Genomic DNA, 22,789 nt, shown 5'->3' on the forward strand with positions numbered 1-22,789 from the left:
AGCCCCTCCAGAGGAAGGGCGTGAGAGAGACCGGGGGGCCCTCGGAGGTCCTCTAGTCCAGCCCCTGCCCGAGCAGGAGACCCTCCGGCCTTCCCAAGAGCCCCCACAGCTTGGGGGCGCAGCGGGGGGGGGCAAGGAGTCTTCGTGGGGGAGCGGCCTATAGCCCCAATTAATTAATTAATTAACGGAGTCCCACTGACCGGCTGCTTATTTCTCTCCTCCCCCCACCCCAGTCCTCCTGGTCCTTTTTTCCCCTGGACAGCCCCCTCCCCAGAAGCTCAGCCCCCTCCTTGCAATACGCGTCACGTGGTTGGGGATAAGAACATTCAAAAAATAAAATAGCAGGTAGAAATAAATGTAGGAGATGTAATTCTGCTTGGGCAGGGGGGTGGATTGGATGACCTACGGGGTCCCTTCCAGCTCGAACGTGTGAAATATCAATTGTTTTAAGATAGTTGGAGAAAATATGCTCACCCGTGTCCTTTTTTTTAAATTAAGAAAATTGATTAAGAGGCCCCACTAAGGGACATAGAAGAACATGCTGTATCTGCAACACCTGTTATTGGAGAGGTGTTGGAAGAGGGGCTGTGGTCTGGGAGGCGTGGGGGGGGGTCAAGATAGAAACTATAAAATGCAATGCACGCACTTAAGGTGTGGCTTTGGGCTCAAGCCTTGATTTAAGGTCAGGCTGAATGGTCCAGCGCACTTTGCAAGCTGCTATTATTTCTTTCCAATAAATACTCTTTGGTTTTTTAATCAATCTAAGTTTCTTTTGTTATTTCTAACACCTTGATCCCTGAGGCAAAGGGGGGAAGCAAAGGAAGGTGCCTGCTGAGCAAGGCCCGGGCACTGGAAAGCCCCCCCCCCCACTTTAGCAGGCCTGCCCGTTCAAGGTGGGCGCATGCACGACCAGGGGTGGCCACGGGGCCTTGGCCCTCCTTCCTGGGTGGGGTCTCTGCCCCCCAGCCACTTGTGGCCTGGTCGCCCCCAGACTGGGCTCCTGCTGCAAAGATGATGCCACCAGGCTGTTTTTATTTAACTCTGCTGTTTCTCCTCGGCCTCTTTTCTTTTTGAAATGCTTTAAAATGTTTATTAATATTTTACAGACAATGTTTTATTGTGTGCCAGTTAGAGTCACTTGTGCAGCTGAAGAATGAATAGAACCTAGTGGAGACCCCCGAGACCCCTCCCTGTTCTCTTGCACCACCCCCATCCCTGGCAGGATCCCTCCCCCGCGTCCCCCCCCCAGAAGAGACAGAGCCTGGAGGAGGGTGGCTGAGCGGTTCTTTTATTTCAGACAACAAAGTCTCAGGGTCCCCTGGAAGAGCTGCCGGGCTCCCCCCTTTCATGCTTCCTCCGGGGCAGGAAGGAGGCGCTGCTCGGTCTGCCGGAGGCTCTCCGTGAAGGCCAAGATCTTCTCCTTGACTTCCTTCTCCAAGAAGCTCAGGTGGTCCTCCACCCCGCTGGCGTGGGGCTGCAGCCTCTGGCCCAGCTCCTGCACCTTCTCCACCACCAGAGTGTTGAAGGTCTCTCCGTAGGAGCTGGCCTGCTGGCGGAACTGCTCAATCTGCTGCTGGACGTCCCCCGTCAGGCTGTCCAGGTGGGACGCCAGCTCTCCCTGCAGAAGCACGTCGAGGCGTCCCTGCAGCTGCTCGGCCTGTCCCTGGAGCTTCTCCCGCAGGGCCTCCGCGCTCTTCCCCACCTGGAAGGAGAGCTCCTCCAGCTGGCGCCTCAGCTGCTCCGAGGTGGTCTGGGCGTAGGGGGCGAGGTGCCTGTGCAGCTCCTCCAGCGCCTGGTCCACCTGGGCCTTCAGCTCTGCAGGGAAAGGGCCCAGCTGCACCTTGATGTCGGCCACCTGCTGGCTGACCGTCTCCTGGAGCCTCTGGACGTAGGGGGCGAGGGCGGCTGGGTCGGCCACCTTCTCCTTCAGCTGGGCCTGCAGCTCCTGCACCAAAGTCACCAGCTTCTGGCTGGTTTGGGTGGCCAGGGCGTCTGTGGTGGCTTGCAGCTGCTCGGCGTAGGGCACCAGCCGCGTCTTCAGGTCCTGGGCAGTGGTGGCCACCTGCTTCTGGACCTCCTCCGCGAAGGGAGTGATATCCGTCTGCAGCTGCTGCAGCTCCAGCTGGATCTTCTCCTTGATCTTCTCCCCTTCTGCGGCGATCTGGCTCCGCAGCTGCGTGACGTACTGGACGAGCTTTTCCCGCATTTCCTCCGTGTAGGGGTTGATGGCCTGGAGGTGCTCCCTGGGGGAGAAGGGGCGGGGAATCACGGCGGGTCCCTTCTAGCCTGGGGCCCCTCCCCCTGCCCCCCCTGACCCTCCGGCCTGCTTTGAAAGGGTTTGGAGCCAGGAGGGCAACTCACGTGAACTGCTGGCTGATGACCAACTGCTGGGCCTGCCGCAGGGTCTCCTCCACGTTGGTGCTCAGCTGGGAGAGGTATTGCCAGACCACGTCCGTCAGCTGCTGGGCAGAGGGGCTGTCTTGGGCCCCTGCAAGGAGGAGGAGGGAGGGGTCAGTGCTGAGGGCCACCACCCTCGTCTGGACTCTTGGGCCCCCCTTCCCGGCCCCCCCTGCTGCTGGCAGAGTAGTATCTCCAGTGGCCCCCCCAAAAGAGTGCCCCCTTTCCTCATCTTCTCCGGAGGCCCCCCCCCCCCCGCCTCCATTGGCAGATCTCTGGGTGTCTTCAGCCCGACCGACCTCCGCCTTCTGGGGGCAGCCAGTCAGGCAGAACCTCCCCAGCCAGAGAGAGACCAGGAGGGACAGTGCACAAATAAGAGATGGACAGAACAAGAGCCGGGCACCTGTGGCGACAAGCAGGAGTCCGAGGAGGAAAGCGGCGGCCTTCGGAGACATGGCGGCTGGTAAGGAGGGGCACCCAAAGTCCAGTCAGGAAGAGAACCTGCGGAGAAGAGGCAGAGGTGACCCCTCATCCCAGGCACCGGGCACTTCCCAGGATGAGGGAAGGGGAGCCAGGCGCTTCCCCAAAGGCCAGGGGTGCCTCTCAGGCCGGACCAAAGCAGCGCCAGCCCACCTCTGGCCCGACCAAGCCCCAGGGCTGCCCTCTCCCCTTCGGAACCCCCAGCCTGCCTGCCCCCCCTCCTCGGCCTCCAGGTGCCCAGGTGCAGCCCCGGCTCACCTTCTCCGGAGAGGATCCTTCTGCTCTGCAGCTCTGCCTGGGCAGCCGCTCGGTACTTATACTCCTGGGACGGCATCTTCTGGCCTCCACGCAGGCTGTGACACCTCCTTGAGCTCTTGGACTTTAGCAGGAACGTGACGTGGAGGCCTGCGCGGCCACCACTTATCTGCCGTTATCTGCAGCCGAGTTCTCGCCCGGTGCCCCAGCCGCTGCCAACAGGGAGAAGACAGCGCAGCCGGGCAGGTCTAAGGTTGGGAGAGCAAGATTCTCCTGGTGATAACGGATATGATGATACCACAAGGATAAATGGTCAGCCATGGGAGCAACCCAGTGGGCAGGGGGTAGTTGGGATTCAAGGGGATTCTCCCCTGAAACCCTCCCAGGCTGGAGGCGCTTCTGCATTGGGGGGGGGCAGGGCAGGCACCTTCAAGGGGAACGGTGGGAGCCATTTTCACACACCCCCCATGAGCAAAGGAGCTTAGCCACGAGGGTTGTGGGGCTGTTCCCAAGCCCCCTAGCCAGGCTGCGGCTGAGGGGCCCGGGGCCCCTGGCCAAGGCGGACTGGGCTGGCCTTGCTTAGACTCACCCCAGAGTGCCATCCAGTCTGCACTCAAGACTTCCAACATGCCACAGCCCCCTCCCCCCTTGGCCAAACCCAGGGTGGGTGTCTGGACACTGGTGGCCCCCCACCCCTTGGCCCGATCACCTGCCACGGGAGAGCCAATCCATAGAACCACAAACTCATGGGGGGGGCCCTCTGGCCAGCAGGTGACAGAGGGGAAAGCCCAGAGGTGGGGGGGCATTCAAAGCCCCCCCCCCACCACCACCACCAAGGCTTCCTTCCTCCAGAGGCCGGGAGGTCCAGAGGGGCCTATGGAGGAAGCAGACCCTGACCAGAGAGGCCAAAGGGGCCCTTGAAAGGTCAACGTCCAGGGCATCGGGGGTCTTTGTGTCTGTCGGGAGCCATTTGGGGCCTGCACACAAAAACAGAAAAGGACCCGCGCATGGTGCCAGCCGCGCTGCTTCCCTTTCCAGACGTCACCTGCCTGGGTTTACCCAACACACGGAGCTGTCACCCAGGCGGCCCCGGCCCCTTCCCCTTGGCCCGTGCAGTTCGCGACGGTTTCTGGGTCAGAACAGATGAGACGCCATCTTTCAGGGGGGGCTTTTCTCAGGTGGGAAGAACCCAAAAATCAGGGCGGCCTCACTCTGGCTCTGCCTCGCAGAGCTGCTCTGAAGGCCCAGGCAGCACGGCCGGGACTGGACCAGAGCCAGAGGGGGGCAAAGCTTAGCCCCCCCCTCTTCCTATCAGCCCCCCCCCAACACACACACACATACCCCTCTCCTCTCCCCCCACTGGCTATTATGGCAAGGAATTGTATCTGCAGAGCCCCACCCTTCCTCTTCTGCACCCCTCTCTTTGGCAGAGGGAGGAAGAGAAGACCACCCCACCCCACGACAAGGGGGGAAGGTCTCAGTGGGTGGGGGCTTCCGGCAGAGAAGCCTCTGCAACCAGCAAAAAGAGTCTTTCGAAACCTGGGCAATTTATTATGGGGAGTTTTGTGGCATAAGCAGAGAGCCATTTGGGGCCCAGACCCTCCCCATTCCCACTCGGTGAATGGCGCTGCTGATGGAACCTGGGGAAGCCCTGGGGGGCTCCGTGGGTGAAGGCAGAAGAGCCCACGGAGGCCCCCAGAGGCTGCCCAGAGCCTCTCAGATGCCTCCTTCCTCGCCTCCCACCGGTTCCCGTCTGGCTTTGCCGAGATGGAGGTCTTTCTTTGGCAGCTTCCACCCACTGGGACCCTCCATCTCTCGGCCACACGACTCCTCTGCAGCTCAGGCTTTGGCTGCCCTGGGGGAGGCACTGGCCAACACGTCTGGACCCCCTGGGCACCCTGGCCCCGGGTCCAAGAGGCTCAGCATTGCCTTTGTCTGACACAGCCGAGCAAGGGGGGGGTCTCTTGAGCGGGGGCTTCTTGAAACAGGGGAGAGAGCCTGGCGGTGTCCCTCTGCTCTTGCCTCTGAGCATGTGCCGGGTGCCTGACCCCAGAGACAGAGAGACGCAGGCCCTGGGGGTTGGAAGGCTCCTCCCGCTGTAGAAATAGCCGAGTTTGTTGAACTGGCTGGCCTGGCTGCCTTATCTGGGGGGGTCACAGTCCAAGGCCAGGCAGGGCTGTTGTGCAGGAGGAAGGGGCCAACAACACCCAACAGGGTTCAAAGGTCGAGGCTGGGAGGCCCCAGGCTGCGTGGTGGGGGAGGCCCGAAGAAACGTCTCGACACACGCGTGGACAGCAGCCGTGAAAGGCCCCAGGCGGCACCTTCTGCCTTGCTCGGGGAAGCCAGACTGGCATTTGCACTGACACCCCCCCCTGCATCTGGGCCAAGCCCCCCCCCTTTCCCCGAGGTGCCAGTCTCCCCAGAGGACTCTGCTGCCCGGGTGGGTTTGGATCCCAGTTTTGCACCCAGATTTCGAAAGTCTCCCCCAAAAAGAGCTGGAACAGGAAGAGGCCAGGTTTGTCCCTGCAAGGTCCCTTTAAGACCTTTTGGGGAAGGGGCAGATACACACACACACACACACACACACTTCCCAAGAGAGACTCCAAAGAAGGTGGGAGCCCCTCCACCGACTGCCAACTGACTGTGAAGCCCCCCAATCAGGAGAGAGTGGAAGAGATGGTCAGCTAGGGGATCTCTAGGTTGTCAAAGGTCCCCCCATCCCCCCCCCCAGATCCCTTGGGAAGTGGACCCCCAGGAAATCCGCCCTGGCCCCTGGAGGAGGAGGAGGGAGCTGCTGGGGAGGGGCAGCCCCACTGGGGGTCCCTCTTCCAGGGGCTCCCTCTGTCTGTCTGTCTGTCTTTCGCAGCGGCGGTGTTTGGGCTTCCATTGCCCGGCCCGGCCAGGCTCCAAGATGCCCCGTCCAGCCAAGAGGAGAAGGGGGCACGAGCGCGGCCCAGCCCGGGTCCGGCCCGAGGGAGGGCGGGTGCGGCGGGGGGGGAGCGAAGTGCCCGAGCCCAGCGGAGCCGAGCGCAGCAGGGCCGGGCCAGCCAATGGGGGCCGGAGGGACGGGAGCCCCCTGCGCCCTCTCGGCCCCTCCCCAAAGCCCCCCCCCTGGAACTTGGACCGCGCCGGGGACATCGGGGGGGGGGCGGGAGGCGGAGGGGGATAAAGGGGGAGTCGCGGCCGCCCCTCCGCCAGTGCGGACAGCGCCTCTGGAAGCCCAGTCAGAAGAAGGTGAGACGGGGCGGCGGGCAGCGCGGGGCTCTCCGCCCGTGGCGGGCATGCGGGCCGGGGAGTCCCGTCGGGGCTCTGAGCGCCTCTCTTCCTTCTCTCTCCCGCTCCCGCAGCCGACCTCGCAGGGCTGCTGTTGCGCGCGGAAGGGCCGACTTGACTTTCGGCTGCCGGAGAAGAGCAGGTGGGAGCGGAGCCTCAGCCGGCGCCCTTCGGGGCAACGGTGGTCCCGGCCAAGGGGTCCTCGGGCGAGGCTCTCCGGCTGCGGAGGGCTGGGGAGGAAGGAAGCGCTGGGACCCTCGCCCGTCTCAGCCGTGGAGGGTAGCGCGCCCGGCCCCCCCCTCGCCCCTGCCTCCTTTGCAAGGGTGCCCGTCCGGAGCCCCACTGCGAGCAGCCCCCGCCCGGCCCATGACGCCCCCTCTCCTCTCTCCCTCGGCCCAGGAGCCCCCCCCCCCGGAAGATGAGACTGCCGCTGCTGCTGTTGTTGGCCCTCCTGGCCCTGATGGCCACCGCTGCCCGTAAGCGGGGAGCCGGGGGAGGGAGCCCAGCTGGGCCTTGGCCGCGGGATGCGCCCTGCCCCTCCCTGGTGAGGGCTGCCCCCCTCCTTACCCCCCCCCCCCACCGCCTCGTGCTTCCCAGGAGCCGAGGAAAGCCAGGAGACGCTGAGGAGCCGGCTGCAGGGCCTGGTCCAGAAGGCGCAGGAGCACATCGCCACCATCCAGGCCTCCAACGTTTACCAGCAGGCCAGGTGGGCTCGGGGCTCTTGGGGCGGGGAGGAGACCCCAGGCGCTGCTGCTCCTCCCGGAGGAAGAGGCGGTGGTGTGGGGGTGGAGATGGGGAGGGCCGGCGGCGGCGTCTCTTCCTCCAGAGGAGCCCCCAGGAGGGCAGAGCCGGCCCTGGGCCCCCTTGCTTGTCCGGCTTCCAGAGACCAGGGGCGCCTCCCGCCACCCCTCCAGGCTGCCTCCCAGTTGGCCAAGGTTGTGGCCGGACTCTCCTTTGGCGCAAAGCCTTCCTTTGGCCAGCAAGGGCCGGCCGAGCGTGCTTTGGGTCTTGGCAGCGGCAGAGACGCCCTTGGGGCCGAGTGGGCCTCCCTGGGGGCGGGGAGGTCTGTTCCCCTTCCTCCCCTTCTTCTCACCCCACCTTCGCTCTCTGCAGGGGGCTTGCACAGGTGGGCCTCGAGCGTGCCAGGAGCGCCATCGAACAAGTCAAGGCTCGGGTCTCAACCCTGCTGGAGAGAAGCTCAGCCTGAGCCCGGAGTCCCATCCTCCACAGCCAGGAGCCCAATGGAGCCCCGCCCCCGCCCACCCCCCAGCCCTCCTCGGGCCCAGGTGCAGCTCCCCCCACTCCTGCTCCTCTGGGGACGCTCGGAGCTTCTCCAGCCCCCCAGCCCCCCCCCTTTCTGGCTCCTCTTCAGTGTGGAAGATTCCTCATTAAAACTAGCAAAATGTTGCACGCTTGGCTTTCTTCTTCCTGTGCGTCAAATGGACAGGCCCCCGCCCCCCCCGCCCCCAGCAGGAGCCCCACCGGGACTGCAGAGGGGCGCCCCCCCTCGTCCACAGAGAGCAGTCCCAAGAGCCCTGGTGGGTCCCATGAGAAGGTCCTGCTCAACCCTGGCCTGGTGGGTGGCCCAGATCTTGGGGGGGGGGGAAAGCAGGGAAGGCCCAGGGTCCCTGGGGGAGGGGGGCATAAGGCACAAAGCTGGCCTGGTTCTGGAGAACCCTCCCCCCCACCAAAATCTGCCTTCAGGGCCCAAAAAACCTCTGGAGAGGGGTGTCCTGCGAACCCCAAAATGATTGCATTCCAGGGCACCGGTTTCCTCCTGGCTTCAGCAGGCCTTCGCCCCCAAGCCCCATTCCCGGACTGGCCGGTGGGGAAATACCATTTTCCTAGGGGGGGAGCACGCATCTCCCTTCCAAGAGCCTGAGGACCCCCACCACGCAAGCTCCCTTGGACTGAAAGTGAGGAAGCCCCCTTCCCGCCTCCTCCCAGCCTCTTTGGGGGAGCTGAACCCCACGTCTCCCCCCACCCAGGTGCCCCCCCGCTGCCCACCCACCCCCATCATGCAAGTGGACACAGAGATCATGTGCAGGTCAAAGGGTTTTATTTATTTGGCACAAAAGATGGAGGAGAGGAAACCGCCTGGGGAGGGGGACAGGAGTGAGGCGAAGGTGGGTCCGGCCTCCTGCTGCCTTGTCCAGCCGTTGCTGGCCTCTTCAGCCACTACGGTGGGTCACTGGGGTCCCGGAGGGGGCAGGGGGAGAGGCAGTGCTGAGGGGGCGGCCCTCTAGGAGCTCTGCTGCTGCTGCTCGGGGCCTGCAAACAAGGCCTTGGCGCCGTCCACCAGGGTCAGCAGCTCCTGGCGGGTCTTCTCCCAGAGGGGCCCGTACTTCTCGCGCACTTCGCCCAGCTGCTTCTGCAGCTCGGCCTGCAGCTCGGCCAGCTCGGTCTGGGCATTCTGCTCCAACGCCTTGGCCTTCTCCTGGATCAGCTGCTCCACCTGCCTGGCGTAGGGGGCCAGGTCCTTGCGGAACTGGTCCACGTGGCCTCGCAGCTTGTCCCGGAAGCCCTCGGCCACCGGCTGGATCCGCTCCTGGGCCGCCTGGTTGATGTCCTGGGTGATGGTCTTCAGCTGATGGAAGTAGGCCGTGGCGTCCCGATGGACGTTCTCCCCGAAGGTGCGCAACAGGGGCTGGATCTGGGCGCCCACCGCCTCCACGTCCTTGGTCAGCTGCTCCTTCACTCTCTCCAGGAACGTGCGCAACTCCGTTTCGATTTCCTGCAGCTCGGGGGTAATGTCCTCCCTGATCTCTTGCAGCCCTTTGGCCAATGCCTCCAGCTTCTGCCCCAAGTTCACCCTGTTAGCAGACCAAGAGCCGGGGGGTCAGAGGAGCGGCCCCCACAATGCCCAGAGCATTGGGGGAAACGGGGACAAACAAACCCAACGACATATTTTGCCGGACAACGGGGTGGGAAGTGGATCTGTCTAAAGAGATGGGCACTAGAACCCAGGAAGCATAGAATCCTAGGACCAGAGCGGTCTTCCAGCCCCAAGTCCACCCCCGCTGCCCTATAAAAGTCAGGCCTGTGCAGTTTCCTCAACCGTCCACCCCATCTAGTCTCCGGGACCCCTTTACCCTCCTTGGTTGCTCTTCTCCCCATTTTTCCTTTCCTGTATCACAGCGGCCAGAACTGGGCGCACAACTCCTGGTCTTATGCCATCACATCTTTTGTAACCTTGATGCCTTTCTAGCAGCTGCAGCACATGGCCGGCTCAGACCTTTTTTTCGGTGGTGGGGGCCAACCAGGATGAGGCCACCTGCCTATCATTCCCCCCCCTCTCTCTGGATTCTCCCCAGGTCCAACAGAATGAAACCGACCACTCCTAAAAAAACACCAAAGATTTAAAAACTGCTTTCATGTGGTGGGTTTCTTTAATCCCATTGTTTCAGTGAACTGGACCTGCCTGGGATGGATGGACGGGAGGGAGAACAGGGGCCCTCAATGTGACACTGGGGGCTTTTTAAAGGTTCCTCTTGGAGGAAGGGAGCAGAGCTACCTGCCTGCTGAGTTAGTTTCAGTTTTAAATCATGAGGGGGGGGGTATTTCTCATGTCCAGCCACTGATCTTCCACCGAAGGCTGAACTGCTGGCTGGCTGCTGTTGAGGGGGAGCAATCAGGGAGGCAGCCCCACCGTCTACACACCGAATTTGGAAGGGGGATCGGATTCAAAGCACCCCTACAAACCACCCGGTCTGGCCTCTTGACCCCTTGTCCAGCCCACGCGTGGCCACCAGCTCACTCCACGTGGGATCCGGGAGGGGCACGGAAGGGGGTCCTTGGCAGCAGCCCAAACATTTCAGAGGAGCCCCCTTGCCCCCTCAAAGATGCCGGGGGAGGGGGGCACGAAGCAGCCCCAAAGCCCTGTCCTGATTGATGCGTTTTCTCCCCTTTCTTTTGGCCTCGTTCCTGTTTCTCTGTCCGAGTTTCCTGCTCACGATCATTTTTCCTCTTCCCAAATGCAAAACTTTCCTGGACTCACCAGCCCTCACGAGGGGCCATGGAGGGGGCTGGAGATGGGCCCAGCGACACCTCCCCTCCCCCAGGGGCTAATCCAGCTGGCTCGGCCTCTCCTGCACCTTGGACCCCCCCACACACACCAGTGGCCTCCCCCTGCCTCCCCTGCCGTGCCAATCAGCACACTGAGTACGGGGGGGAGAGGGGCCTCACAGCCCTCCAGAGCAGCTGCATCGGCCTCTCCCCAGAAAGCCCCAGAGCTGCCCCCCCAGCCTCTCTTCCCCCCCACCCACCCCAAGGTGCGAGGCACTACTCACTGCAGCTCCTGGGCCACGGAAGAGGAGTCGAAGTGGGCCACGGCTTGATGGACGGCTGCCTTGGCCGACTCCAAGTACACCTGGCCCAGCTCCTGCAGGTGTTCCAGCCGGGTCTGGGGGTCATCGTGCTGCCAGAAGTAGCGTGCCTGGGCTCCTGCAGGGCAAAGGGGGCGGGGGGGGCTGAGCGCAGGCGGAGGGGAAGGCAGCCCTTGCTACTCCGCCTGGACCCACACTGGCTCTCCTGCCGCCTCCGCCCCCAGCCACCCCACTCCCCCGATGGCCCCTCTGCCCAGACTCACCTGTGAGGAGCAGGACGGCCAGGAGGAGGTTGAGGCTCTGCATGGTGAACTACGTCCGTCCCTGGGGGTGAGAAGGGCCGTTGGGAAAGAGAAGCCCCCTCTGGACTCTGCCCAGACCCACAGATCCACCCCCCCAGCAAGGGCAGCGGCCCAAAGGGAAGCGGGCTGAGTTGGAGGGATGTGCAGGGTGGCTTTTAATGCCTGGGGGCCATCCCAACCGAGGACCCGGCCCCTGCCAGAGGGTCAGCCTGGGCCAGCCCCGAGCAGCACCCCCGGCCAGCCCTGCTCCCCGCCCCCCAAGTGTCCCCTGGCCCTCCTGCCCTGCCCCCCTCTTGCCGGCGAAAGAATCGGGCCGAGAGCAGCCTGCCGGTGCCCACATCTTACCAGCCCCTTGGGTGTCTGCCGTGGTCTTGGCTGCGTGGAGTCGGCGGAGGCCTTTTATACCGGCCGGGTTGTTTATTGCTGGAGATAAGCAGCAGCTATAAACAGGGAATTCAGTCCTGAGCTGTGACTATGTGGCGCTTGAGAGTTCAAGGATCAAACACATCCCCAGGCAGGAGAACCAGGGACAGCAGAACTCGCTGGGACCAGGCCAAGAGCCAGGCCAGGTTGTGGACCCAGCGGGCCAACGGAGCCCAAGCGGGCCAGGAGCAGCCGGGGTCAAGAGGTCGAGGGCCCAGGGGCTCCTGGGGGAAGCTCCCACTCGAAGTCAGGTTTCCCCCCACTGGCCAAGCCAGTTTCCCTGCCCCCACCAAGGCCAGGCCCCCTCCCGCCCCAAGCAGCAGGCCGTGGCCCCCGGGTGCAGGAAGCCGAGAGGAAGGGCGCCCCAGCGTCAGGGGAGGCGGGCAGACCGGCCGAGGGTTCTGGGTGGAAGGGGGGCTGCCCCAAAAGGACCCATCTGGTGACCCCTTGTGTGGATACGAGCGCGTCAGGCCGTTTGCTTCCATCCAGGCCTAACGAATAGTCCGTGATCCGCTGAGTTGGGCCGCCTGCGAAGGCAGCAAAGGCAGGCGCTCCCGGGGTTCTCTGGCGGAAGCCACTACGGGAGGGGCCCAGCCCCAGAGGGTGAAGCCAACCCCCCTTGGCCCCCACCTCTCCAGCCTGGAGGAGGCTCTCTGCACGGGTGCTGGGACGGAGGGGGGCGGCTCCTTTCTTCAATTCATGCAGCTGGGCCAAGCCCCAGGGGGTCTTCAAGAGCCAATATGTCCCCCCCAGGGCTCCCACCACCAGATTTCAGAGCAGCCCCAGCCCCTGGGGGCATTGCGCCGGCCCCCTCCCCTGCTCTTCTCCCAGTCATCAGAGGGGGGGGGAAGGATGGAGGAGGGAGGACCCCCCCCAATGCAACCAGCAGAATCAGAGGGAGCCGCTCTGAATTCTGCCCCTGGAGTTCTTTTTCGCCCCCGTGAGCCGCCCCCAAGAAGGCTGGCCCATAAGACCCAGAGGAGTGTCCGAGCCCCACTTTGGGCCTTCTGCCCTGGAAGGGGGTCCCACAGGGGGGAGCAGAGCAGGCCTGGCCTGGGCCCAGAGGCTGGAGCCTTGGGACAGGCAGAGGCTCCCATGGAGGGGGGGGCTACTCTGGCCATGTCCCAGCGCTCGGACGGAGGGAAGGAGGATGCTGCCTGCTGACTCAGAATGAGGAGCTGGGCCTTGTCGGGTCAGTGGCCAAACCCTGAAAAACACTCCAAGTGGGACCAGCCTTCCATCCAGCCAGTGGAGGCCGGTTGGGGCGCTGGGGGTTGCCGGGAGTGGGGGGCACCGATGCCCCCGCCTTCAAGTCATAAAGGGCCCCGGGTCCCTTTGGGGAAGAGAATCCCCCAGAGCAGCTCCTGTGAGACCCCCACTTCCTCCCTGCAAGAGGCTGCAGCCAGAGGCCCTGCAGGGTGTGGTCAAAGTCAAAGGGGTGGGGCTTCCCCTGCATCCTTGCAGCCCCCCCCCCGCCCCCGGCTCTTTTCACACACCCCACGGATGCCTTGAAAGCACCCACCCAGGAGGGGGAGGGGGGCTGGGCAGCAGCTCCTCCAACAGCCGCAAGAGAGGAGCCAGACCAGAACTGAGAGCCAATCAGAATCGAGGGTTTATTTGAACAACTAGTTGCAAACAACCCACCCACCCAAAACTGAACTAAGAATTTACTGAAAACCTGGGGGGACCTCCTGTGTGTGTGTGTGTGTGTGTGTGTGTGTGTAGGCTCTTGTTTTAGTCCAACATAAATGAGAAAAAATATTCTGGACATTTCCCCAAAAGAGAAATAAGAGCAAAGGATGTGATACATTCAACATATACTGTAAGTTCTGATTATACAATACAAAGCAACAATAAAAAAAACCCCAAAACTGAAAACAAACAAACAGACAATGTGATACTGCGAAACAGCCCAGCCTGGCATGGCCCCCCCTCCGCCTGTTGGAATAGGGCTGGGGGGGCAGGGGGGGCGCTGCTGTCACCTCTCAGGTCATGTAAACAGGGGGACAAACAAGCCGGAGTCCAGAGCTGGTGGGGGGGGCACCTTCAGTTCCCCCATCGTCCTGGAAACGGGAGCTCCGCTTCTGATCCGGCCCAGAGGGGGGGGGGCAGGGGCTGCCAAAGGGCCGGGGGGCTCAGCCCAAGAATCTGCCCCACGAGGGGCCTGTCCGGGCAGCTGCAGGCAGGCTGCCCGCTAGAGAAGCTCTCCCTCCAGAGGGTCCGTAGCAGGTGGCCGAGGGGGGGGGCAAGAGAGGAGGCTACACGGGCCCCTTCGACCCCCCCCCCGTGCCTGGGAAGGGGGGGCAGGGCAGTGCAGGGGAGGGCCGAGAGACGGGGAGGGAGCGGGGGTCAAGCAGCACGGCCAGGGGCAGGAAGGCATTCTGAATTAATTTATTCATATTAATAATAATAATAATAAGAAGAAGAAGAAGGAGGATACCAAAATATTTACTGAAACAAATTCCTACATGATCTGGAGGGAAAGAAGTTAAAAAGCAAGAACCAAACTTTCTCAGAATTAAACTGAAAAAAGGAGAGAGACCACATGATGGACAGGGAGGTTGAGGCACAGGGACAGAGATGCAGAGAAGTCCATCAGTGGGACACAAGAGCAATATTGCACCACGGCCAGGGGGGGACCTGGGGGGAGGAGGAGGGGGGAGGAGAAAAAAAAGGGGGGCTGGGTCCTCCGGAGGGTCTTGGGGGCTGTCAAGCAACAGAAGGAAGGCAGGGAGAGCCCCCCCCCCTCGCCTGGCCCGGCCCCTCGGTCCCTGGGGAAGCCCCAGCCCCAAGGCGGCTTATTGCTGGCTCCAGGAGGGCCGGGGTTGGGGCTGAGTCCATCTCTGCAGCCCCCAGGTGGGTGCGCCCAGAACAGCTGGCATCGCAGGCAGATGTGGCCAGGACGGACATCCGGAAGGGGCCAACGAGGAGGAGGAGGAGGAGGAGCAGGGGGCGTCACCACCGCCGCGAGGTTCCTTCCCAGAGAAATGCGATGGCTGTTTGGTGCAAGGCTGCGAGATACTGTCGGTTTGAAATGGACCTTTCACTTCGGAGCGACACACAACCCTGCAAGGGAGGCCGGTGTGAGCAGCCGGGCTGAGGAGACAAAGCCCTGCTCCCCCCCACTGGACCCCCCTCCCTCCCCCTACACACGTCTTCCTCCGGCCTAGGACTCAGACTCACGTGGGCTGCCACGGGCCGGCTAGACCCCCGCCTGCTCCACCCCAAAGGGGAGTTCCGGGTGCCGGTAGCTGAGCAGCACGTCGGTGACGCAGGTGGAGGGGTAGCAGGAGGCGTTGAGGTGCTGGCTGCCCTCCCCCAGGCCGGGCTGCTCGGGGCCTTCCAGGCGCTCCCCACCTTCTGCAGGGGGGGGGAAGCGGAAGAGCTCAGCTGACCCCCCAGCCAGGCCAAGGGAGGGCTGCCCTCCTGGGGCCCCCAGCAGGACAAGCCCCCTCCCAAGGCCCCTGCCCCCCCTCACCGCCCTCTCCCTGGCACTCACCCCTGCGGTCCCCCTCGGGGAGGGGCTGGCTGCCCACCAGGGAGCTCTGGCTGAGAACCGCGTCGGCCATGCGGGCAGAGCTCAGGGCTTTTCCGGCCATCAGGCTCATGCCCAGCAGAGGGTCCAGCTGCACCTGTGCCGGCCAGCAAAGGGGGCAGTGAGAGGCGGGCGAGAGGGGGGAGGCCACCCAAGTGCCCAGGCCAGCCGCCCCCCTCCTGCCCCCCAACGCACGTAGGCATCGTCGCTGTTCTGGATGGTGTGGTGCCTCTGCAGGGGCCGGGGATGCGTGCCAGGGCCCCTCCTCGCTGGGTACGCGGTGAGCCCGCCGGCCGTCTCCATGTGCCTGGGCGAGGTCCTCTCCTGGCCACCGGTGACCATGGCATCTGGAGGGGTCAGGCAGGGGGGCCGCAGAGGTCAGCAGCCCCGGAGAGCCTCCCAGCCAGCCCCCGCGTCTGCCCCTGGAGCCCAGCCAGGATCGGGGGACCGCTCAGGCCGCCTCCTGCTCCAGACCAGAGCCGGCCGGGCCCTTCTGGGTGGCCAAAAGATCCGAATCGGGTCAGCAAAGACTCCTGGCAGTCAGGGAGGGGGCTTCCCGGTGGCTCTCTGGGCTCGGCCACCGCTGCTTTGGCCACTGTGGGAACTTCTCCCCTTCATCCCAGTCGGGCCCCCTGCTTGCCAAAGCCCCCCTCTGGCCTCCCCCTCCTAGAAGACACCCCACTCGCACCCCCTCCCTTTACCTGCTGCTCTTCCAGGGCTCCAATGCAGCTCACCTCCACGCCCACCTGGGCCGTGCTGGGATGCCCTCCCCCTGAGGGAGAAGCTGGGACTGCCAAAATGCCCCCCCCTTCAGCTGAGTGACCAGTCGCCCCCAGAGAGGGGGCTCCGGCCGGGCCTTACCTGGGCAGGGCCCTTCGCTCCGTGAGAAGGGCAAGACGGTCTGGGGCCGATACAGGTGGTCTCCCCCCTCTGGCTCAGCCTTGCCGGGCGCAAACAAAGAGTCCGAGTCCCTGACGCTCAGGAGGAGCAGCGTTTCGGGGCAGCCCTTGGCCGCGTGGAAAGGGTCCCTGGGCGCCCCCCCCGCACAAGCGGTCCTCCCCCTCCTCCTCCTCCTCCTCCTCCATGCTCTCCGAGGGCAGTAGGGCCGGGGGAGGCGGGGCGTATCCGCGGGCCGGGCCCGAGGCGTGTGAGAGGCCGTCCTGGCCCCGGGCCTTCAGCAGGGGCTGGGGGCTGCCGTGCGGGTGGTAGGGGTCAGCGTTCTGGTAGGGCAGGACCAGCGGGGGCCGCTCGGAGAGTTTCTGGGCCTCCCCTTGGGTCATCTGCCGGAAGAGCTCCTGCAGGTGCTCCTGATGCTGCTGGTGCTGCTGGTGCTGCTGCCGCCGCTTGATCAGCTGCGCCACCTGGTCAGCCTGGGGCAGCCGCAGGTCCGGGTGGCCGGCCAGTGAGTGGCGGGGAGAGAGCAGCCCCTGCAGGATGGTGGGCACCTGCGGGCGCCGGCTGTAGTCGGGCGGGGTGGGCGAGAGCAGGGCCTGGTGCAGGGCGGAGGCCGCGTAGTGCTGCTGCTGCTGGCTGCTCTGCGGGAAGCCCGGGAACGGCTCCAGGAGGGGCACCTTCAGGGCGGTGGGGGGCCGCGGGGCCGAAGCTGCTCGGAGGGACGCGGGACGGTTCCGGGAACAGCGGAGTGGGGGGCAGGTGTGCCTGCGGGTAGCCGGCACTGGACGGGTACCTGCAGGGAAGAGGCCACTGGTCAGAGGGGGACAAGCGGACGGGAGGGGGGACCCACTCCGCTCGTAGCCGGCTGGCAGGGTCTTACCTGTGGGGGGACTCGGCGCTGTCGGCACTGAGCTGCTTGGCGAGGGGCCGGTGTCCGTAGGCCAGGGAGGCCATCAGGCTGGCCCGTTGGTGCAGCTGCAGGGGGCTGACGCTGGGGGGGCCCGGCAGGCCCCGCCCCCCCTGCATGAGGCTGCTGCCCAGGAGGTCGCCCGGCTCCTGGATTGGCGGCGGCAGGGCCAGGCAGGGCAGGGCCAGGCTGGGGGGCGGGGAGCGGCTGCCCGGCTGCTGGAAGAGGCTGCCGTGCGGGGGCGGAGGCGAGGACGCCCCCCGGTGGAAGGGGGCCTGGGAGGCTGCACCTGCAAAGAACAGAGCCCTCCTGACCGGCCGGTCCCTGGAGGCCTCCTGACACTCCCCCCCCCCCGGCTGAACGCCAGCACCTACTGTGGGTCTGGAGGAGGCTGCTGCTGACGGGCGGGGGGCTGCTCTCCGCCTGCTTGAAGAGGTGGTTGCTGGGGTGGCTGGGGGGCGGAGGGCTGGAGGGCTGGATCTGCAGCCTGGGGGCACAGAGCGAAAACCCAGCAGGCTCAGGATGCCCCGGGACCTTTGCTGACCCTCCCTCCCTGGACCTTCCCTCCCCCAGCAGGGCCAGACGCTCGGCCCCAAGAAGCGGGACCCCTGGAGCTGACAGCAGGAGCCCGGCCCTGCCAAGGGACCGGGGAAGCCCCCCCCACCCACCCCTGGGGCTTCCAAGGAGGCTCCACCTGGACGGGCAAAGCACATCTTGTGGTACCAAATCCTCAGGTTCTGCCTGCCTTCCCAGGGGGGTGGGGAGAAGGGGCCCGGAGAGACACCCCCCCCCCTGGGAAGGCAGGCAGGCAGGCAGGGCGGAGGGGGGGGTCTTACCTCTGCAGCTGGTGAGTGAGCAGCGCTGGCTGGTTCTCGCTGGTGGCTTGCAGGGGGGGGGGACGGCTGTGGCGGACGGATGCAGTCCTGGGGCGCAGGGGGCGGAAGGGGAGGCGGGTGAAGGGCAGCCACGGGAGGGGGGCGGAAGGAGAGCCCCCCCCGCCTGCCCCCCCTCCTCACCTGGATCTGCTGGTGGAGGATCTGGTGGTGCTGCTCCTGCTGGTAGAGGAAGTGCTGCTGCTGCGTCTTCTCCAGGGTCCTCTCGTCCATGTGGCCCCCGTACATCTTCTGCAGCTGCTCACACTCCTGAAAGGGGCCCTGCTCAGCCTCAGCCCTGCCTGGATGACCAGGGCCCGAGGGGGGGCGCATGGGGAGGGCAACGGGGGCCGCCCACCCAGCACTGCCCAGGACAGCAGGGCCGCTCCCTGTGCCAAGGAGGAAGGCCTGGGGGGCCTCAAGCGGGCGTCCCTCCCTCCCCCACGCACCCCCAGCCTCAGAGCTGCCAGCCAGAGCAGGGGAGCCCCCCCCGAAGCCCCCTTGGCAGAGGGCGGGAGGGGCAGCCAGAGAGGCCCAGCGTCAGCCACGCACACCAGGGAGCCTGGGCCCAAGGGTGGCAACTCTACGGGGGGGGGGGGCCTTCGGGCACCACGGAAGATTCCGGGCGAGGAAAGCGGCCGAGGGGAGGTGCCGCCCCCCTCCCTCCCGCCGTTGCCTCCGCCCCAGAGGCCCCTCCGCTCGTACCTGCTGGAGCTGCTTGATGCTGCTGTGGGCGCCCATCCTCTCCAGCTGAGCCTTGAAGGCCTGGATGCTGGCGGCCCCATCCGAGAAACGGCGCACAGGGGAGAAGCGCTCCGTGGGGAGGTGCAGCGTGTTGGAGTCCTTGTAGACGTAGCTGGGGACACATGGAGGGGGGGAGGGGGGGTCAGGAGGGGCCCCTCCCCCACCCAGCAGAACAGGAGCCCATCGTCCCCGCCTCCTCCCACCCCCTCCTCTGGACTCCCAGGCCGTGCTTGGCCTCCGGGCCCTTCTGGCCGCCTGGGGGAGAGGAGCTTGGGGGGGGGTCCCCTATGCCCCCTGGCCCAGACCCCCTCCCCCTTTCGAGGGCCCCTGCGTCTTCCCTTCTTCCCTGCCCCAAACGCCCAGAAAGGCTGCAGCCTCTTTAGCGCATCGCAGGGGGCGGAGGGGGTTGGGTGGGGGGACTGGCGGAACAGACCGGCTTGGCCCTCCGCTCCAGGACTGATGGACCTGCTCGGCCAGCCCCGTCCCACGTCCCTGAGAGGCCGGCTGAGGCCCAGAAGGTCTGCAGAGGCCCTGCATGAGGGACACGGACCGGAGCTTCAAGGCAGGCTGGGCCCCTTTGCCCGGCCAAAGCAGTTACACGGGGGCTGGACATGCTCCTGGCCTGGGGCTCCCTTGGAGGGATCCTGGGAATCGGCCACGTCCCTCTGCTCCTGCCCCACGGCCTCAGCCCCCCTCTCCCAGGAGGGCCATGCGGATGCCAGGAGGGGGCAGCGCTCGGCCTCTGGGCTCCGTGTCTTGGTCCTGCTGGGGGCTGGGAGACGTCCAGGTTTGGACAGCGAGCACAGCCATCCTTCTTGGCAGCCCTGACCGCAGCCGGCCATTGTTGGCTTGGATCATGGAGGCGGGAGGGGGAGAAGCCGGGGGGGGGGAGCTCCACGGAGGCAGACCCCTCCCCTCGGCCCCTCCAGAACAGAGCCCCACAGGTGGACTAGCCAAGCCCACCACGGGGGGGGGGGCTCTCAGGCCACAGACTCCCGGGTTCCTTCTCCTCCCCCCCATCCCCCACCTCAACAATGGCAGATTTCACCCCTCCCCCCTAGGGCTTCCTGGAGCCTGGCGGGACAGGGGGAGGGGGGAGGAGGGAAGGGGGGGCAGCTGAGTCAGGGAAGGGTCAGCCCAGCTTATCTCTGCCCTTTGGCTCGGCTTCCAGCGTGGCAGCCACGTGGCCCCAGCCGGCTCAGAGTCTGCCTGCTCCACCGCTGACTGTCACGTTCTGCCCAGGGAGACCCCCAGCTCCCCTCAAGACATGGTGGGGGCTCAGTGGGGGCAAAGAAAGAGGAGGGGGGAGGCTGAGCAGAGCCCCTCCTGATGGCCAACTGGGGGAGAGGGAGGGGGCTTTCTTTTTCGCTTATTATATTTATACTTTTAATTTATTTTTAATATTTTTAATTTTTAACTCTATTTTACATTCAAACATTTTACAAAAATATTTTATACCTCTGTACTTTTAACTTATTTTTAACTTTTACAACTTTTTAAAATCTCTATCGGGTGGAGTGGTGTTGTTTTTTAGCAGTTCCACCTCCATTTCCTCCTACGTTTTTTCTTTTTTCTTTTATTTTAACAATCTTTTAAACAATTTTTATTGGATATTTTTATTGAAATAATATTTCCTGGAGACAGACCAGGCCTTGGTGGTTGCTCCCTCGGCCCCTCCCACTCCCCTCCCCCCCTGGAATCTCAGGGGGGAGGGCTGCAGGCGGAGAGGCCAAACTCCTGGGCGAGCTGTAGAAGGGGCCAAGGTCCAGGGGGCGGCTCTGCCGGGGCAGCCGTGTGTCGGCACAAACACAGGCGGCTGGCTGCTCCGGCCACGCCCCCCCTCCCAAATCAGGGTCTCTCCAGCTGCTGATGCTGTTGCTGAGGGGGCCGTTCTCCAGCCCCACCCTCGAGGCCCCAAGGCCAGGAGAGCTGGGGGGGGGGACGACACACCCACTGAGCCCCCTTTTGGGGGGGGGCTGGCAAAAGCCTCTGTTGGGCTGGGGAGCCCATGGGGGGGCAGGGGACTGGGGGGGAGAGCGGCAGGCCTGGGGCCTGACTGCCGGTGGGGCAGCTCCCCAAGCGCCCGGGGCCGCTACTCACCGGTGCTGGTCGGGGGCCAGGTGGGGGGCCCGGGAGCGGAAGGGCTGCTGTCCGAGCTGCCTCTGCAAGTCGGGCGGGATTTCCGCGCTGGGGTTGGTCATGGCCAGGGTGTGCCGCTTGGACCTATTGGCCAAGTATCTGCAAGGAGCCGGAGCGGAGGAGGTGAGCGGGGGGGGGAGAAGAGGCAGCCCCCGGGCCCTCCTGCAGACAGGGGGGGGCAGAGGGGGCAGTAGCACCAACAGCAGCAGCAGCAGCAGCAGCGGGGGGGGGAGGCCTGCTGGGCCCCTTCCTGGAGCCTGGTGCCAGGAAGGGGGCCGAGAGAGGCAGAGGCAGAGAGAGAGCCAGCCCCACTCTGGGGGGAGCAGAAGGGCCAGAGAAGGAGGCCAAGCGGCTGGAGGTGCGAGCAGGCTCACCCAGGGGGGAGGAGGAGGAAGAGGGGCAGGGAGGGCCCAAAGCGTCAGAGGGTCAGAAGGAGGCCGTCCAGCCAGCCCGTCCAGGGCACAGCCGGAAGGAAGGGAGGGAGGGAGGGAGGGAGGGAGGAAGGAAGGAAGGAAGGAAGGAAGGAAGGAAGGAAGGAAGGAAGGAAGGAAGGAAGGAAGGAAGGAAGGAAGGGAAACCCTTCGGGGGGGGGAAGGGGGGCTTCTTCCTCAGAGCATCTGGCCCAGGCTGAAGGCTGCGGGTGGAGCCAGGCCAAAAGAGGCCAGGCTTTGGCCAGCTGGGAGGCCAACCTGAGGCCTGTAGGGAAGCCAGGAAGGCTCCCGGTGGGGTGGGGGGCTGGGAAGGGCCTGCCTGGAGTGGCTCCCCCCCACTGTTCACTGGTGGCTGGGGGGCATCGAAGGAAGGGCTTGCAGAGCGAGACAGCTGTGAGGAGCCCAGCAACAACACTGCTCTCTTCACACTGCTACACACACACACACACACACACAGCCCTCCAGAGGAGCCAGGAAGGAGCAGAAGGCAACGTTTGTGACCCCCGTGCAGGCTGGCACTGCCCCGCCCGTCTGGGGTTGGGGAGGGGGCCCTTTCCTAACCCACTGCTTGCTCCGTTCTGAGCCGCCCTAGGGAGCCTCTCGGGCAGGGCAGGAGGGCTCCCCCCACAGCAGCCTCCCCCCACAGCCTGGGACGGGCCTTGACCAGAGGGCCCTGCAGCCAGTGGCTCGGCCCCCAGAGGGGGGGAGGGAGGGGGGCCCAGGGCCTGCACAAGGAAGAAGCCGGTCCCCTGCATCGGACCCCTGGTCACCAACATGTCCAGCCACCAGGGGCCTTTCCGTGATGCCCCAGGAACCACCCCAAAGCCCCCTTTGTTCTTTTACAATTGGTTTGCCGGTTCTCCCCCTGGGAGATTTTGAAGACAATCCTGAGGGGGCCTCTGCAAAGGGGGGGCGCGGGGGGAGCGCTGGCAGGAGGCGCGAAAGGCCCTTCGTGGCTGGAGTTCCCGGGGAGCTTCCAGCTGCTCTGCGGCCCGGCAGTCTTCCAAGCAGGGAGGGGGCCCCTCTCCTCTGCGCCCCAGGCCAACGGTCTCGCGTGGCCCCCTTAGGGGCAGCCTCTCTCCTACGCGTGGGCCAAGGGGCCTGGGAGCCGGGCCGGCCACTCTGGCTGCAACCCACACCGAAACCGGACCTTGCGGAGCCCCTGAAGGACTTTCGCCAGGCGCTGGGGCTCTCAGGGGCCTTTCAACTGCAGCCAGGCCCACCACCATCTCTTCCTTTGGCTTCCAAAGCTGCTCATTTCAGCCAGTGGCTCTCGGCTTTACCACAACACTGGCCAAAATACCGCGACCTCCAGGAGTCGGCAGTCTCTTTCCCAGCACAGAAGCCGCAGACGGGTATCGGACGGAAAGGCGAACCACTCTGGCCACAGGAAGGAAAGCCGCCGGGCAGTAGCCGGGCCAATGGAGTAAGATACTTACGGAAGGCTGCCCTCCCCTCCGGTCAGCGCAAAGAGGTTAGTGAGAGAGAGGGGGGAGAGAGAGAGAGAGAGAGAAGCAGAAGCGAGCAGAAGCCCCCAGGAGACGGGGGGGGGGGGAGCGTTACCTCTGCACGGCCTCCTGGTCCGGCTCTCCGTCCGAGCTCTCCTCGTCCACGGGGGTCACAGCAGGCACTGCCTAGATGGAAGGAGACACAGTCACCAGCCGCGCTTGGCTGACCAGGCATGGAGGGCCAGGCAGAACGAGCGCCCCCCCCCCCCAAGGGCTCAGGACGGCCACCCCAAGGCCCGAGACGCAGGCCGGGTGAGCAGGGAGGAAGGCCAATTCAGAGAGCAGCCCCTCCTCCTCCTCCTGC

At 64.9% G+C, this 22,789-nt stretch overlaps 4 protein-coding genes across 4 annotated transcripts in view; 1 reads left to right on the forward strand and 3 right to left on the reverse strand.

Annotated features, from left to right (window-relative positions):
• Nucleotides 1–1,267: 1,267 nt before the first annotated feature.
• LOC139174991 (apolipoprotein A-IV-like) lies at nucleotides 1,268–4,744 on the reverse strand. The gene is made up of 4 exons (XM_070765778.1): nucleotides 3,136–4,744; nucleotides 2,801–2,898; nucleotides 2,362–2,488; nucleotides 1,268–2,243 (listed from the first exon to the last, which is right to left on the reverse strand). Exons 2-4 carry the CDS (start codon nucleotides 2,850–2,852, stop codon nucleotides 1,346–1,348), a joined length of 1,077 nt encoding a protein of 358 aa, XP_070621879.1. The 5' UTR covers nucleotides 2,853–2,898; nucleotides 3,136–4,744; the 3' UTR covers nucleotides 1,268–1,345.
• On the forward strand, nucleotides 2,851–7,812 carry APOC3 (apolipoprotein C3). The gene is made up of 8 exons (XM_070765201.1): nucleotides 2,851–2,860; nucleotides 3,111–3,187; nucleotides 3,263–3,374; nucleotides 5,864–6,366; nucleotides 6,480–6,547; nucleotides 6,805–6,881; nucleotides 7,003–7,111; nucleotides 7,519–7,812. The coding sequence occupies exons 1-8, from the start codon at nucleotides 2,851–2,853 to the stop codon at nucleotides 7,610–7,612; spliced, it is 1,050 nt and encodes a 349-aa protein (XP_070621302.1). The 3' UTR covers nucleotides 7,613–7,812.
• Nucleotides 7,813–8,447: 635 nt separating this feature from the next.
• Nucleotides 8,448–13,294, reverse strand: APOA1 (apolipoprotein A1). Its single transcript, XM_070765784.1, has 4 exons — nucleotides 11,378–13,294; nucleotides 10,994–11,054; nucleotides 10,695–10,848; nucleotides 8,448–9,218 (listed from the first exon to the last, which is right to left on the reverse strand). The coding sequence occupies exons 2-4, from the start codon at nucleotides 11,034–11,036 to the stop codon at nucleotides 8,648–8,650; spliced, it is 768 nt and encodes a 255-aa protein (XP_070621885.1). The 5' UTR covers nucleotides 11,037–11,054; nucleotides 11,378–13,294; the 3' UTR covers nucleotides 8,448–8,647.
• Nucleotides 13,045–22,789, reverse strand: part of SIK3 (SIK family kinase 3) — a 34,532-nt gene continuing 24,787 nt past the window's right edge. The window contains 15 exon segments of the mRNA XM_070765714.1: nucleotides 13,045–14,521; nucleotides 14,639–14,815; nucleotides 14,955–15,087; nucleotides 15,186–15,337; nucleotides 15,852–16,038; nucleotides 16,040–16,580; nucleotides 16,582–16,677; nucleotides 16,765–17,080; nucleotides 17,166–17,278; nucleotides 17,628–17,686; nucleotides 17,688–17,714; nucleotides 17,808–17,933; nucleotides 18,369–18,519; nucleotides 20,508–20,645; nucleotides 22,541–22,611. Coding sequence (XP_070621815.1) covers nucleotides 14,658–14,815; nucleotides 14,955–15,087; nucleotides 15,186–15,337; nucleotides 15,852–16,038; nucleotides 16,040–16,580; nucleotides 16,582–16,677; nucleotides 16,765–17,080; nucleotides 17,166–17,278; nucleotides 17,628–17,686; nucleotides 17,688–17,714; nucleotides 17,808–17,933; nucleotides 18,369–18,519; nucleotides 20,508–20,645; nucleotides 22,541–22,611 — 2,268 coding nt within the window. The 3' untranslated portion in view covers nucleotides 13,045–14,521; nucleotides 14,639–14,657.

This window comes from Erythrolamprus reginae, chromosome 12 (assembly GCF_031021105.1).
Source record: "Erythrolamprus reginae isolate rEryReg1 chromosome 12, rEryReg1.hap1, whole genome shotgun sequence".
Lineage (NCBI taxonomy): Eukaryota > Metazoa > Chordata > Lepidosauria > Squamata > Dipsadidae > Erythrolamprus > Erythrolamprus reginae.

What these genes read in the sequence shown, in the direction of transcription:
- APOA1 (XM_070765784.1), bottom strand. Translation starts at nt 11,036, where the DNA reads ATGCAGAGCCTCAACCTCCTCCTGGCCGTCCTGCTCCTCACAG. An exon ending in GGCCGTCCTGCTCCTCACAG is followed by an intron (nt 10,849 to 10,993) that starts GTGAGTCTGGGC and finishes TTTGCCCTGCAG; the next exon opens with GAGCCCAGGCACGCTACTTC. An exon ending in TCCGTGGCCCAGGAGCTGCA is followed by an intron (nt 9,219 to 10,694) that starts GTGAGTAGTGCC and finishes GTCTGCTAACAG; the next exon opens with GGTGAACTTGGGGCAGAAGC.
- APOC3 (XM_070765201.1), top strand. An exon ending in GGAGAAGACAGCGCAGCCGG is followed by an intron (nt 3,375 to 5,863) that starts GCAGGTCTAAGG and finishes CCCCCCCCCCAG; the next exon opens with ATCCCTTGGGAAGTGGACCC. An exon ending in CCTGATGGCCACCGCTGCCC is followed by an intron (nt 6,882 to 7,002) that starts GTAAGCGGGGAG and finishes CGTGCTTCCCAG; the next exon opens with GAGCCGAGGAAAGCCAGGAG.
- LOC139174991 (XM_070765778.1), bottom strand. Translation starts at nt 2,852, where the DNA reads ATGTCTCCGAAGGCCGCCGCTTTCCTCCTCGGACTCCTGCTTGTCGCC. An exon ending in ACTCCTGCTTGTCGCCACAG is followed by an intron (nt 2,489 to 2,800) that starts GTGCCCGGCTCT and finishes TCCTCCTTGCAG; the next exon opens with GGGCCCAAGACAGCCCCTCT. An exon ending in GTCATCAGCCAGCAGTTCAC is followed by an intron (nt 2,244 to 2,361) that starts GTGAGTTGCCCT and finishes CTTCTCCCCCAG; the next exon opens with GGAGCACCTCCAGGCCATCA.